Source organism: Falco cherrug, chromosome 6 (genome assembly GCF_023634085.1).
Source record: "Falco cherrug isolate bFalChe1 chromosome 6, bFalChe1.pri, whole genome shotgun sequence".
Classification (NCBI taxonomy): Eukaryota; Metazoa; Chordata; class Aves; order Falconiformes; family Falconidae; genus Falco; species Falco cherrug.
The window spans coordinates 57224085-57239442 of NC_073702.1; the positions used below are offsets into that span (position 1 = coordinate 57224085).

At 41.3% G+C, this 15358-nt stretch overlaps 1 protein-coding gene across 3 annotated transcripts in view; it reads left to right on the forward strand.

Annotated features, from left to right (window-relative positions):
• The window catches only part of SOGA3 (SOGA family member 3), a 33811-nt gene that overhangs the window by 16996 nt on the left and 1457 nt on the right, over positions 1 to 15358 (forward strand). For 2 of the 3 annotated variants that reach the window (XM_055714763.1, XM_055714764.1), the window contains exons 5-6: positions 13397 to 13468; positions 14103 to 15278. In XM_055714763.1, the coding sequence (XP_055570738.1) occupies positions 13397 to 13468; positions 14103 to 15278 (1248 nt within the window). The remainder of the gene's footprint in view (positions 1 to 13396; positions 13469 to 14102; positions 15279 to 15358) is intronic. The other variant, XM_055714765.1, reaches the window with a different exon arrangement.

Here is a 15358-nt window from a genome sequence, read left to right on the forward strand (position 1 = left end):
GTAAATCTTGGTCCTTTTCTTTCAAAGCTGTTGCTTAAGCCATCTTTCCCTGCTCCAGCCCCACCCCCCCCCCCCCCCCCAAAAAAAAAAAAAAAAAAAAAAGTGTTTGTCTCCAGTGCACTTAAAAGATTATGCAGTGTGGTAGGTCTATAGGTTGCAGCATTGTGAATTTTTGAATGGTCCGTCCCAGCGTGCAGGAAATCAAGTATCAAGTGAAGTTGATCCTAGAGGAGTGTAGAGACACTGTCAGAACATACAGGGATGGGGTTAGAAAAGTGAGGACCCACTCAGAACTGAATCTGGTGAGAGATGTTAAAGGGCAACAAGAAGGGCTTGTACAGGTATATCAGCAGTAAAATGAAGACAAGGGAAAATGTGTGCACACTGGGGAATGGTGCAGGGAACTTCTTTCATAACATTCTCAGAGACAAGCTGATGAAGTCTGGGTTAAATAACTGGACAGCAAGGTAGACTGAAAACTGGCTGATGAACTACCAGTTCAAACAGTTGTGATCAGCAGTGCAAAGTCCATCTGGAGGCTGGTGACTAGTGGTGTACCTGTCAGGGAACAGCAAGGGCCAGCTGCTCTGAAGGACTCCGAGCTGGGAGCCGAGCACAGTAATACAGCCCATAGGGCAGGGGCCCCACCAGCCAGGGCGCATTTCAGCAGTACCTGGGCAAAGTGACCAGAAGGAGCCTGGGAACAGCAGCTGGGATCAACCAAGAGTCCAGATCATCTGACAGGTTTGTGGTGTTGAGGCAGGTCTGAGATTAAGCTGGGAAGTCAATCCACAGGTCTAGTGATCATGAGGCAAGTGATGAGACAAGTGGAAGGTCAAACCATGCAGTCAGGCCACAGATGAGGGTTAAGATCAAGAGGATCCATGGCCATGCCCAGCTATGACAGCTGGATACAGCTCCAACATATTTCAGGCAGGAACTCAGTGCCCATATCGGAGGTTAGGTTGAGCTGGCTCCATGTGCAGGGCTGTAGGCTTAAACCCCTGGTGAAGCTCATCAGGGTAATGAAGGCCTATTAATACACACAGGCCTCTGATAGGACCCCAGGGGTCAACACTTGGCTGATTGTGTTTAACATCTTGGTTACTGACCTGAACAAGGGAGGTGATCCTTTCCCTCTACTCAACACTGGTGACACCACAACCGGAGTGCTGGGCTCCTCAGTGCAAGACAGACATGGACATACTGGAGCAAGGGCTGTGAAGATGATTAAGGGATTAGATCGTGTGTCAAATGAGGTGGGGCTGAGAGAGCTGGGGCTGTTCAGCCTGGAGACATTGGGAAGCCACCAGGGCTGGCTGCTTCCTGCGGGATGGGGAGTTCTGGGGGATAACACAGCTGGCAGGGCAGGGGTGCTGCCAGCCCAGGCCCAGCCCTGCAGTACCCCAGCAGGATGAGCAGGGCAGACCCAGAGATCATGGTCTGGTTCAAACAAGAGTCCAGATTGTCAGGCAGGTTCACGGTGATGTGGCAGGTCTGAGGTAAAGCTGGGAAGCCAGTCCACAGGTGGATCAACAAAGTCCGTAGCTGGGCACAGGAACAATTGGAGTGAGCTGGAGACCAGTACTCCTCTCACATAGCTCAAGCATGACCTGAAGCCCCCTGGGCTGAGCTGAAATGGGGCTCCTGGGCCCATGGGCAGGGTGTGTGTGGAGGCCCCAGGTGATGCTGGTCAGGGTCACTAAGTAAGGCCTGTGGATGCCTTCAAGGCCCTGGCAGGAGAAGAGCCTGCTCTGTGTGTGTGTGTACGTGTGAATCTTATCAATGTGCCTAAATAGGCTAATGCATTAGTCAGGCCAACCAGAGCAGTGACAAATGTTCCTTAGCTGGCTCCCAAGATGAGAACCAGAAAACCAATCTCCCCAAGTGTGTGTATACTGATACACACAATCTGGGGGAAAAAAACAGGAGGAACTGGAGCTCCATGCCCAGTGGGAAAGTTATGATATCATATGAATAACTGAAACATGGTCAGACAAATCACACGACTGGAGGATTGCCATGAATGGCTATTTGTAAAAGCAGGCAAGGAAGAGAAGGAGTTGCACTCTATTTTAAGGAGAACCTTGAATGTAGAGATTTCAACTACAGCGGATGTGGAAGCCCTATCAAATGCCTCTTGGGTGAAGTTCAGAGGGGTCATGTCCAAAGGGTATCTTACAGAAGGCATCTGCTACCAATGTCCAAAACAAGACAATGAGGCCAATGAAGCAATACTTGGGTCACTTCAACAAGCATTGGGTCAACAAACCCTAGTTCTTACAGGTAACTTAAACTACCAAGACATTTGTTGGAAGAACAATACAGTAGCTCACATGAACATGACATGTTCACATCATCCACCAAGTTCTTGGAATGTGTAGAGAACTGCTGCCTCATACAAATGTTAGATGTGCCAACCAGGAGTGAGGCACTACAGGAATTGCTACTCACAAACAAAGAAAACTTGTGTTGTCATACCTTGGTTAGTGATAGCCTTGGCTGCAGTGATTACAATATTTTGGAGTTTGGGATCCTGCAGAGCATACCAAAGGTTAGTACTTTGACAAAGGGTTTAGATTTCAGAAAAGCAAACTTCAGCTCACTCAGAGCTCAGTTGGGGTTCTGTGGGAGGCATCTGTGAAGGATAAAGGAGCTAGCAAGTGCTGGGAGATTTTTCAAGAATGCTTTCCTCGAAGCACAGAAACATTTCGTCCCCTTTAAAGGTAAGGGAAGTAGGTGGAGCAGGAGACCCCCTTGATTTAGCTATGAGCTTCTGAGTCTGCTCAAAGCCAGAAGAGAACATAGCAGAGATGGAAAAGCAGATGAATACCCATGGAGAACTACAAGGGCATTGCCAGGGTGTGCAAAGTTGTAGTTAGAAAAGCAAAAGCTCAGCTTGAATTGAAATTGGCCATAGATGTCAAAAACTACAAGAGCGTTCTTCAGGTATGTAAACAACAAGCAGAAACAGAAGAAAAATATCAGCCTGCTGTTAAACAGGAGGCATCAATTAGTCACCAACAACCATGAAAAGTCCCAGAAGACTGAAAAAAGGCTAATGTCACCCCCATCTACAAAAAGGGGTTAAAGGAGGATCCAGGAAATTGTAGGCCCATTGGTTTTACTTCAGTCCCTGGGCAAGTTTTGGAATGAATCCTCCTGGGGGCTATCATAAGTCAAATGAAGCATGTGATTGGGAAAAAAAAAAGCCAGCATGGATTCACAAAGTTGACTCAGCTCCGAGCAGGGGGCTAGATCTCCAGAGGTCCCTTTAAGGCTCAACTGATCTGTACTTGTTAATAGCAAGTAGAATCTAATTTCTTATTTTGCAGCAGAGCATACAGGGGTTAGACAAGGCCACTTTTGGAAGGATAAAAATGAAACGGTTTCCAGGTTATTTCTGTTAAACAGGGAGGGTTCAGGGTCTGTCCAAGCTGTTTTTCTTCTCAGGCAAAATACAGTGAGTGAACAGGAGGTCAGAGGTAGGTACCTGCTATCAAGCAGGGTGTTGTGTTCAGTGCAATATAGCTGTACATGTTTGTGTGTCTGTGTGCAAAGTACTAAACCTCCATTAGGCAAATACTCGCATGAAGTAAGGGGAGTATTGATAAAAAAACAAAGCACAACAAAGTATTATACATGATACAGTGGTGGGGATTACTGCCCAACAAATGGCTTCTGTGGCTAGTGTGGACAGGAGTAGAGACTGTACATGACTGTGCAAGGCAGCTGGCTGATTCTTCATTGACTACCAGTGTGCTGGTTGTGCTCTACCTCTGAGCTTCTCTGAAGTATATATGCTACACTGCAGAGAGCAGAATGGCACATTTTGAGCCACCTTCGTCTTTCAGACCCTCTTATTTACACACATATATAGCCATATTCTATGTCTATACTACTGCATATTACATAGAGATTAATCACTTACCTGGGTGTTCTCCCTGTTATAGGGTGTGCTGGATGCTGGGGTCAGCCCAGCTGCTCTTCTGAATTGCGTGGAATCAATAATGCTAGCTAGGAACAAGAGCACCTGGCTTTTGATGTTTTTTCCACTACAACCTGGAGATTTATTTTTCAATTACTGCAGTGTTCATATTATCAAGAAATGTTCCCCACCCCTGGCATTTTAGCAGATTCAGGTTTTGATAACACTCCATAGTTAAGAGTTCCAAGCACGGCATTTCATATATTGAAGTAAAGGGCAGTGGATTAACCTTTAAATGTGCATGTGCGCTTTTCTGAAGTGCTTGTTTCTGCTGAGATGTTTTGACATATTATGTAATTTTTTCTCCCCATTGCTTGTATTAACAACAGCATATATCAAGATGTGTAGAATGAGACCTGTTCTGCTTTGTCTGATCCTAGTTGTATGATTGGCTTAATTGACTTTGGCTATCTCAGCAATGAATCCAGGTTAGGATAATAAGTAAGTTCTTTGCTTAGGTCACAGATGAGTACTTAGAAGGTATTTGGTATTTGCCATGCATCTGTTTCCATCAGCGTTGCTTGTCATGAGAGGCTTCTACATCCCTGTAAAGCATGACTGAAGATGACATCCAACTGGCCTAATTACAAAGAGTGTTTTATATTACAGTCTTGGCTGAACTATTTTAATTTTTACAGACGCTAGCATTTTAGATTTTTGATTAAATGATTAATTAGAAGCACCAGTAACAGCGCCCCAGAAAGGGTTTTGAACTGGAACATTGCCTTGACAGTACATATAGATACACTCAAAGGTTCGTTTTTCTTGTGGTGCGCTTCTAGTATTGTTGCAGAGTTCCTGTATGTTGGCCAGGTTTCATGCATTCAGAAATTACGAGGCCAGAACAAAACAATCAACCAGTCTGGCCTCCTGAATAACATGGACTGTAAACCACCCCTAGCTATTTTATTTAACTTATGTCTACTTTTCAGAAAAGGGTGCTGGTTTGTATTAAAAATCGACAGCTAAGAACAGTCTACCACAACTTTTCCTGAACTGCCCTAGGAACAGTTAAAAATTTGCACCTCTCTTCTCATCTGAATTTCCTGAAAACTAGTTATCAGCCAGGAAATGTATGTTATTACCATGCTACATTCAAGAGTCCATCATTAATACTGTCATGGTGTGTTGTTGGTGTTTTTTTGGTGTTTTTTTTTTTTAAATATCTGCATGCTTAGGGTTGATATCATTTAGCTATCTAAAACTTAAGCATTTAACCTAAGTTAGAAATTTGACCTCCCTCAAAGGAGAAAGATGGGCACTACTTGGAATTGATTCATTCCACTTGTCTGGGGGTGGTTTGACTCCATGCAGAGGCACATCCCTTTCTAGATATTGCACAGTGAACCTCAGTTTTGACGTCTACATCCTAGGAATAAATTAAGCTTTTTGGTCACAAAATTACACATGGACAGACATTATTCTCTATGATCCTTTAGTCTTTTTTTAGAGATGTGGCTTTTAAAGACATTGTTCTCTATTCTCTAGGCTGTTTTCCTGTTGTCTTAGCATAGCTTTTAATCCTTGTTTTTTACATGTGTATCTTCATATTTAGTCATATAAAAACAGATATTATTTGATTGCACCAAGGTTTGTAGCAATGGCTATCCTTTTCAGTGTTTAACATTTCTCCTACCTTTACTCTGTCTGCAATCTTTATCCAATATTATTTTATGTTTTTTCCAGGCAGCAGCAGCAAGATATGTCAATTAGTGTAGGACCAAGAACTGATGCATGCATAGCCCCATTAGGACTGATGTAGCATTAATTTGCAGGTGATTTGCTGGTTCAGTGACATTTATGATAAATGCTGAAGAGTGGGATGTTTGTTCATAATAGCTAGTTAAAAATGCATTCCAGTAATCAAGTATTTATAATGAGCTGAAGACCGTAGACTTCGTTTCAGAATGAGATTTTCACATTTCTAGCAAAGGGAACCTTTAAATAACAGTCTTAAGTCAATCTCTGCATGAAGGTTTTAAATCAGCCTGAGAGCTGCAGCCCCTTCCCTTGCTGGGAATAAGCATTTCCCTTAAGAACCTGAGCAAGTGTCATTTAGAGGGAAGAGTCATCATTTCGGAGGATAAGGAAGAGGGATCAGTCACAGGTCTTCTGAGCCTTTTGTAGTCAGTGAAGCTGCTGGACTCTTTGTTCCTGTTCCCGCTGCAATATTCTGCTTCCCTTCATCTCCATCTTTGCATAGTTGAAGTACCAGGAAAAGCACTGGCTGTAGGCTCATGGGAGAGCAGGCTGGTGCCAGAGTGAGAAAGGTAAATGTCCAAACTGCTAGAATGTCTTCCTTCCATTTTAGCTTCTAACTTCCGTGGTTTATTTTTCCAGAGCACCTTCTTCACATGAGCTGTTCAATAAAGTTTAGATTAAAACTTTGATTTAATTTGGGGCAGGATCACACTGGCATAACTTCAGAGCACTGCAGATTCTGGTCCTCTGTTTTCAATAACCTAAGTTCCCAAACACCTTTGAAACTTCCCCATATGTTATATTACAGAAAATATTTTCCAGCCAATTTACAAACAGCTAGCTTTACAATAGAACCTTCCCAAGTCAACACAGACAAAAGAAGAGATGAAAAGTAACAGGCGACCATTCCTTGTAGTCAAGAGGACAAAGTGGTGATTGCTGACATGTGAGATGGATTTCTTTCTCCTGTTAACTGTAAACCTGCTCACTGCTCAGGCTTCTAGACCAAGGCAGATTTCAGATCTTTTCCAACATTAATTCATCTTAAATCTTTGCATCCTCTCAAATGAACTCTAAAATCTGATGTTTTGGTGAGATGTCCCTGTAACTGGAGCTGTTGTCAGAGGTGCAAAGTCTCATAGGGCAAGCTGCAAAGCTCCTTTCTCTGCTGTGTGCCTACAAACCTACACAGATGTGCATGTTCTTGATGCCATCCTACCTATGAAGCCAGGTGAGGGACTCTTAAGAGGTGTCTGTGCCTTTAATACAGCTGTTCACGATGAAATGAGCTTGAACATAAATGTACATGTGTGATCAGCCCACAACTTTGCAGAACTGGCTTTGAATAAATTTCCATTGAGCAGTGTAGAGGTGCACTCTAAGATATGAATCATTCTTATGTTCCTTCTCATTACTTTCTATTTGCAGGCTAACCTTTGTTGTTGGGATATGGGTACTATGCTTTGGTTTATATAAAGGCATTTTTGTAACCAAGACAATGAACCTTATCTGGTTGCGTGCACTTCTCTGTTCTTGAGAAAATTTATTTGGAATCTCTTCTAAGAGGAATGAAAATCTCTACATGTGATAATAGGTGTGAGAAAAAACTTTTATATTTGGCAAAATCTGCTATGTACTTAGTTCATAATTGCTATATCCATGTCTGTGTCTGTGATTATTGCTGTTGTTATGTGGTGGTGTTTTGAACTATGTTGACATACTGTCTGTCATACTGATGGTCCCAAATAAGGGCTGGGACAGTGTGTTATACTAGGCTTTGTGCACACCCTGACAAAAAGACTGTCTTCTCCCAAAAAAGACAAATAGCTGAGCTGACAAATAAACAGCAACTTAGGATGCCCTAGGAAATTGGTTTAACTAATGTTAGTATGCAACAAAACACCTTATTCCTGCATTTTCACTCCAAAATATTCATGGTGTTCTGAGATTTGCTTTTGCATTTCAGGATTAGGGAGCTGCGTGTAAGCTGACTGTGATTTCTGCATCTGTAAACCTAGCTGGATAGTGCTGGGGAGCTAAGCATGTCTAGCTCTTCTGTCTTTTGAAAGGTTCAAATGGCAGGAAACTCATCCTCTTTAAAGAAGTTGCTTCCACTATTTTATGATGTCTTGGTGGATGAAGGAGTGTATAATCACAGAAAGCAAAGTATCCAGATTTGGCCAGCTATTCAACCAGGCCATATGGAGAACTTTGAAAAGGCAGCTTTCATCTTCTGCTGCTCAGGACTTTTTTCAAATAAGAAAAAAATGGAAGCAAATGTAAAGGAAGCATAAATGTGCTGCTTCATTTTATGCATTGCAAAGAATGCTTTTACCTGATTATATCACATAGTTATTATTTGCTCTAGCAATGTGGTTTTGGTTCAAAATGCAAAAGGTTTCTACAGGTAAAGTACAAATATTGTGCATCTTTTTCTCCCCTTTTATTTTTTTTTCCCTCCTTTAATTGGCAAATGGATAATGGTAAAGAATCTGAAAATGGTAACTGAAGTAACTCCTAAATAAATGCAAACGAAATAATACAAATATTGGAGGGTAGCTCCTCTTTTCTCTTCTACAATATGAAGACATTCAAAAGACTCCGTAAGAACTATTTTTCTCTCCATGGTGAAGTAGTAAAGATTGCTTTAATTCTGTATCATTCCTCAGTAATTATTTTCAAATATGCCAGTTTTAATATGAAGAAAGCATTGCTAGAGCTGGTAGGGATATGCTTGGTGTTTGCTTCATGCATAGGGGTGCTGTGCTTCTTTGTGTTTCACTTATCCCCTGCTTTTTGTTTTCTGCTTTAATTTTGCAAGAAATCAGAACAATGAACTACTGAGGACTCCTCCATCCCACGAAGTGGGGTGGGAGGAGTAAAGGGAGTAAAGTGTATCACTCTATATACTTGTGCCAGTGACAGACAATGACAGTGTCTTGAGTTGGTTACTGGCAAATTGCACTGACTGAGCTGCATAATAAGAGAGATATTTTTAAGAAGTTTTTTTTTTAGAAGAATATGCATTTTCAATTTGCCAGCATGGATAGTGTCCATTGAGTTTTTACTACATAGTTTAATACATTGAATTTGAGTTGGTGGCAGTAAACAAAAAAAAATATCTGTGTTGTGTCTGTTTTGATCCAGCTCCATGAGCTGCCAACTGTATTGACTGAAGGGAAAAAATGCAAAGAGTCTTAGGGCAAAATTCCATATCCCTTGTCATAGTCACTCTGTGCCAGACAGAGACAAGTTTATGCAACCCCAGAGTTGTTCAATATATAGTGATTTTTCAAGACTATAAAGATGGTGTTAGGTTTGCTCTGATTTTTTAAAGCTCTGCAGACCTGTCACAGTAGTTGGGAGGCAGCTAACAGTAACTACAGCACAGTTGTGTGCAGGTGAGAAGATTCAGTTACAGCTGTGGAGATTAAAGAAGCTGCACACCCTTTCCCTTAGCCTACTGTGTGAGGAGGGATAAGGGCTCTTATGGGGGCTCTGGTGCAGCCATGAATCAATCCCTTTACATGTCAGGAATTCCTCTTGTGGTTGTCTACATTGATTTTTAAATCATACAACCCCAGCTCAGGCTTGAAATAATCAAACCTAAGTGTCTTGAAAAATCTTGGTAAGTTTTGCTTAGGGCTTCTTTATTAATTGCTGAGAGATTTTGTAGCTTTGGATCAGGTAGGGAGAATTTGAGTTCAGTGAGTAAGAAAGCTGTAAAATGGAGTGTGATGCTATTATTTCTGTATTGTGCTACTCTCAGAGTAGACTTCAGGTCTTTTTACACTTGAGAAGCACTGAGCATCCCAGGTGATGTTAGGACTATACATTTGGCTTGCAGTTTAGGGCTGGCAAGAGAAGGATTATACCATCTGGTCTTAAGAAGTGCTTAGCATCTCCAGCAAGACATTGGATAAACTCCAGTGAAAGTCACTGGAGAATGATGCTGCTTAGCATCTCTACAGAATTGCCTGTTGCATGTGATCTAGTGTGCATATAATATGAATGTTATCTGTCGTCTTATCTAGACTGTGGAAGCTTCTCAGCATTGCCAGAACACACATGCAGCCCCACGTGTGCTGGCTACAGTGAATGCTAGAATAGTGAGGTCAAACCCAGTTTTACCTCCTAGACTTTCAGAGGTAAGCAGAGATTACACAACATAATGATACATGCCCCAGTTGCTGGTCTTATTATTCCCAGTGCTGTTGAAATATTTCATTAGTACTTGAGCAGTTTAACAAACTCCCCATTGTAGAAACAGTGTCATGTGCATTTTTTTGCTTATTCTTTTCTTCTGCAGATGGGTAACTTGGTTCAAGGTTATTAAAACTGTAACACTATCTGGTAAGCATTGCTGATCAGGTAATGCAAAAGCAGTCTTACGTTTCTTACTTTACATTTGTCTTTTTTTAACTCATAATCATTAAACTAAGTGAACTGGTTATGAGTTTTAAGATTGTATGGAAGAAAAATTATCTGAGCCCCCAAATTATCCTTCAGAACAAACTCTCAAAACCAATTCTAGAATTTGAGGGATTTTTCTGCTACAGTTGTGAAAACAGCAGAGGTGACTCTTAGTGGCACTATAGTATGCTTTACGGTACCTTGTGACATGGGGAAAGGATCAGCAAGCCGTCAATTATACTAAAAGGTCATCTAACACAAAAATTTTTGAACAAACAAGTTTTATATATGAAGGTGGCTGAATAACTCACTCTGTCTAACATTTGTTAGACTGTCAAAACAAGCAACATGCAGATAGTTTTAATAGCGTCCAATCGCAGAGATCATATGAAGACCCACTTGCAGGAGTCTGGGTTGCTATTTGTGTTTTTGCCATTTGATTTTTTTTTTCCTTTTTGCATTTTGCTTTGATGAATTTATTTTCATTAGCAGCAATAAATTATTTGATGATGAAAATTGGATTGGAAGAGTGGACTAGTACAAGGCTTGAGAGAAATCATAGAAAGAGTAGCCACTGTAAATTGTGAAATGTACCTCTGGAAAAAACTCAAAAATTTATTATTTATAGGCAGATATATTGCTTGATATGTGGCATTCTTTGTTCAGTGTAAGTATTGCCTTGGTGCCCTAACGTGTTGTTATGGGACACTGTGATTTTGCAGATGTCATCTGTCAGCCGAGATGAGCAAGTGAGATCTTAACCTCTAGTGATCAGAAATCATCTCATGGTGTTTTTCACAAGAAAAGAGATCATACCAATTCCAGCTGGGCCTAATCCACTTACCCAAATCATCCTGCGAATTGAATTATGCATGTTCTTCATTGCTTTCTGCTATAAAATTTTGCTGCTAAACACCATCATTTCATTGTTGAGTAATACAAGCTCCATGAATGGTTTGTTGTAATTTGTATAGAGCAAAACAGAAAGTAGTGCCTAGTCATTGCATAGCCACAACTATTGTTGTAATTAAAATGTTGCTATGCTGACTACCAAAAGGTACACAGAAAGTAGAAAGGAAAAAATGAGATGTTTTGCTTTATGTCAAACTTAGAAAAATACTTGTGTCCTGGGAGAGTTTTTTATATGTCTTGTATCTTATTCCAAGTTTTAGGGTAAACAGGAAGTTGCAGCTCAACGTTTCAGAACCTCATTATATCTGAAGAGATGCTGAGCTTGGCGGGGTGAATAGAAGGCATTTAGATAGTCAAGCAGAAATACAGATTAACTGTCCCTTAGTTATTTTATCTGTGGGTGGTATTGGCAGAATACTGGAGCAAAGAGAAGGTTGCAGTGCTAACTGATTTGAAAAGGTTTTTTTCAGAGTGGTAATACATAGTGGTATAATTAATGGTAATACAGAGGAGGAAGCTGCTCCTCTGAAAGTTTAATGCTTTATAAATTTGCCAATTCAAAAAGAAAAACAACAAATAAACCTCCACATGCATATACTATTTCTGCAATAGGATAACTGATGGGTGACCCTGGAGAAGAATAATATTGTTTGTTTGTAGAATGGATCCTAAAGTTGTTGTCTTTATAGTTGAATTAACTTACTTTTTCCCTTTAAATATTTTTTGTGTCTTTTCTGGATTCTTTTATAAGCCTGTGATTCACAGCTATCTAGTTATCACAGCTAATCATCTTTGATTTGTTTTATTGTTTTGTCTACTGAGAGCATTCAATGTTTCTGCAAGAGACATAAAAATTTTCATTTTGGCTCTTGGTGGACCCATCTGTGAATTTTAATTCTGATTCTGAACCTGAATCATTTTTCTTTATTCTTGCATAACTCTATAGTAGATTTGAGCAAAAAGCCGCCTGAGAAATCATCTCTTGTGTTTCCTCAGATTCATATGTGAGTCATTTCTATGGTGTTAACTTTTCCTTTGGAATGAGCAGTCCAGGAGCATAGTATTTGTTATGGGGGTGATCTGCACAAGAGACCAATTGGTACCAGCAGGCGAATAGTGCACAGGATTATTGTGTACAGCATACTCACCCACTGTACTCTGCTCCTTGAGGATAATCAACATATTTTAACTCCCACTGTATGGAACTGGATGGCTTTTAGATGCAGTGGATAATCCCCTGGCTGGTGCAGGGAGATGCATGTTTCTCAGTGGCACAAAAGATCCTTCTACCAGAGAATAATCTCAGAGGGAGACGGTGTTGCTTCTACTACTACATTTTACCTGGGGAACATGAAAACTGGGAACAGCTGCAAGTGGGATGTTATGCATTAATGTATTCTCTCACTCACTTTCCTCTCTCCTGCTGTTTTCTTGATGATCTGTGTTGAGTGTTGACAGTGGGATAGTTGCAGTTGTTCTCCGCGGCTACTGCTTGCCCACGAATAAACTTTCTACTGTTAGTAATTATGAGATTTTTCCTGCTTATGGTAATAGGCTTCAGTCCCAGTGCATCCTGCTCTAAAAACAGGAGTTTCTTTTCTGCTTGCCTGGGCTATGTAGCAGAGGAGAAGAAACCAAAGAAGCTTGCTTATATGGTGGTTCATACATGTGTTTGTGTGGTGCTGTTCTTAAGCTAATATGCTTTGTTTCTCACTAGGAGGACTTTGTAGTCCAAGCAGATTTAAATTCTATTTACTTGAATATGTTCTGAAAACAGAAGAAACCTAGTGACCAGATCTATGTTTGAGTTTGTCTGTTCAGAGTTTATCTACAGCGTGTACCTGCAGAGGTGTGACCACAATACACAGTGAGCTTGAAGCCTGTGGGTGGGACACAGAGAAAGGTGTGCTTGTAGATGTACGCTCACATCAGCTGATGGGATCTCAGTGACACTGTTTCATGTAGCTTGCCTACCATGAAGGCTAAAGCTACGTGTCTGGCTAGATGCATCTTTAAGTGCCTTGCCTCATTAGGGTTAATATCAAATGAGCAAGCTGCTTGCCTCAGCTTTCCTATCTGTAAGTTGCTGCTTGGGATACCTGCTTTCTTATCTCTCGTATCATGTGTTAAACATTCAGTATGCACTATTCTCAAAATGTGATGAATAAAAAAGGTAACAGACTGGTTAAATGAATACTTGTATAGCATTGCTGTGTCACTTTTGGGCAGCTGTGTCTCCCCTCTGTATTTGGTTTCTCAAGGATTACAAGAAATTAATTGCCTTTATATTTGCATTTGACTTGCTGTGTCTTAAAATGAATGAAATATGACTTATATACCTCTTCAGTGAAATATTCAGTGCATCTCATCTTGTTGCTGCAGCAATCACTGAAAAGAAGAGGGAGCAAAGACCTGCCAAAATCAGAAAAAAAGTCACAGCAGACACCAACAGAGGTATGTTGCAGTGACTGTAGCTTGGATTCTCATGTGGAGGCTTCAGGGACGCTATGGAAATGATGTACATGATTTGTAGATTCGCACTTTGCCTTCTTGTTTGCTTTGCACTTTGTTTTTCTCTATGCTTTAAAACGGAGAGCTCTTACCCCACATCTGCCATCAGACAACACTATGTCAAGGACCACCTAAAAAACTGCTGGTGCTGCAATAGAACCCACCAGCTTTTGTGCATCCTATATTTTAGGCAAAATAAGTAAATGGGAGCACCAGTGAAACAAGCTTATAGGTGCTTTGATTGCTGACCTCAGGATTTTTGAATACTGTAAGGTCTATTACAGCGTTGCAAAGCTAGAAAAGGTAAGGATTTTTTTACAAGCCCCATGCCCCTCCACAATGTATTTTCTGGGGACTGTGCAAAATTTAGTCACAAGAAAAATAGTTTTTCCCCCCTCTTTTAGGCATTTATCTCTCTCTTTCATTTATTGATCAGTGAAAAAATGATTGCAGGAAAATCTCTTAGCATCTAAAGCTATGTACCTGTGATTGTTAATCTTGCAATTTAAGACCATCCACTGGAGGTCTCCTGTTTTACATCAAGTTTCTTCAAATTTTACTTTTTGCTTTTTCTAAGGAGGACAATGAAGACCTGAAATGTCAGCTACAGTTTGTCAAAGAAGAAGCAGCCTTGATGAGGAAGAAAATGGCTAAAATCGATAAAGAGAAAGACAGATTTGAACATGAGCTGCAAAAATACAGGTCGTTTTATGGAGATTTGGACAGTCCCTTGCCAAAAGGTGAAGCAGGTGGGCCACCTACCACAAGAGAAGCTGAACTCAAGCTTCGATTGAGACTTGTGGAGGAGGAAGCTAACATTCTTGGGAGGAAAATAGTGGAGCTAGAAGTAGAAAACAGAGGACTGAAAGCAGAGCTTGATGATTTAAGAGGCGATGATTTCTCAGGGACTGCTAACCCACTCCTGGGAGAGCAGAGTGAATCCCTGTCAGAATTACGACAGCATTTGCAGCTAGTAGAAGATGAAACAGAATTGCTGAGGAGAAATCTAGCCGATTTGGAAGAACAAAACAAGCGTGTAACAGCTGAACTGAACAAATACAAGTACAAATCTGGGGCCCATGAGAGCTCTAGGCACCATGACAATGCCAAGACAGAAGCATTACAGGAGGAGCTAAAAGCTGCACGAATGCAGATCAACGAGCTGAGTGGCAAAGTCATGCAACTCCAGTATGAGAACAGAGTCTTAATGTCCAACATGCAACGCTATGACCTGGCCTCTCATCTTGGGATCCGTGGCAGTCCCAGAGACAGTGATGCAGAAAGTGATGCAGGCAAAAAAGAGAGCGATGATGATTCCCGCCCCCCTCACCGCAAAAGGGAAGGCCCCATCGGTGGGGAAAGCGACTCCGAAGAGGTACGCAACATTCGGTGCCTGACACCCACGAGGTCTTTTTATCCAACACCATCTGGGTGGCAGAAAAGCTTCACTGACAGGCAGCAGATGAAGGACATTCGCTCTGAAGCTGAGCGGCTGGGCAAGACAATAGATCGCTTAATTTCTGACACGAGCACTATCATAACAGAGGCAAGAATTTATGTAGCTAATGGAGACCTCTTTGGACTGATGGATGAGGAAGATGATGGGAGCAGAATACGTGAGCATGAGCTTCTTTACCGGATCAATGCACAGATGAAGGCCTTCAGGAAAGAGCTCCAGGCTTTCATCGACAGACTTGAAGTTCCAAAGTCTTCGGACGATCGAAGTGCAGATGAACCTTTGTCAGTGAGTCAGGTAGACTTTTACTTATTACGGCCTACAGGTAAAAAGGCTCTGCCAAGTGAATTAAACCTCAAATTTGATGTATGGCACAT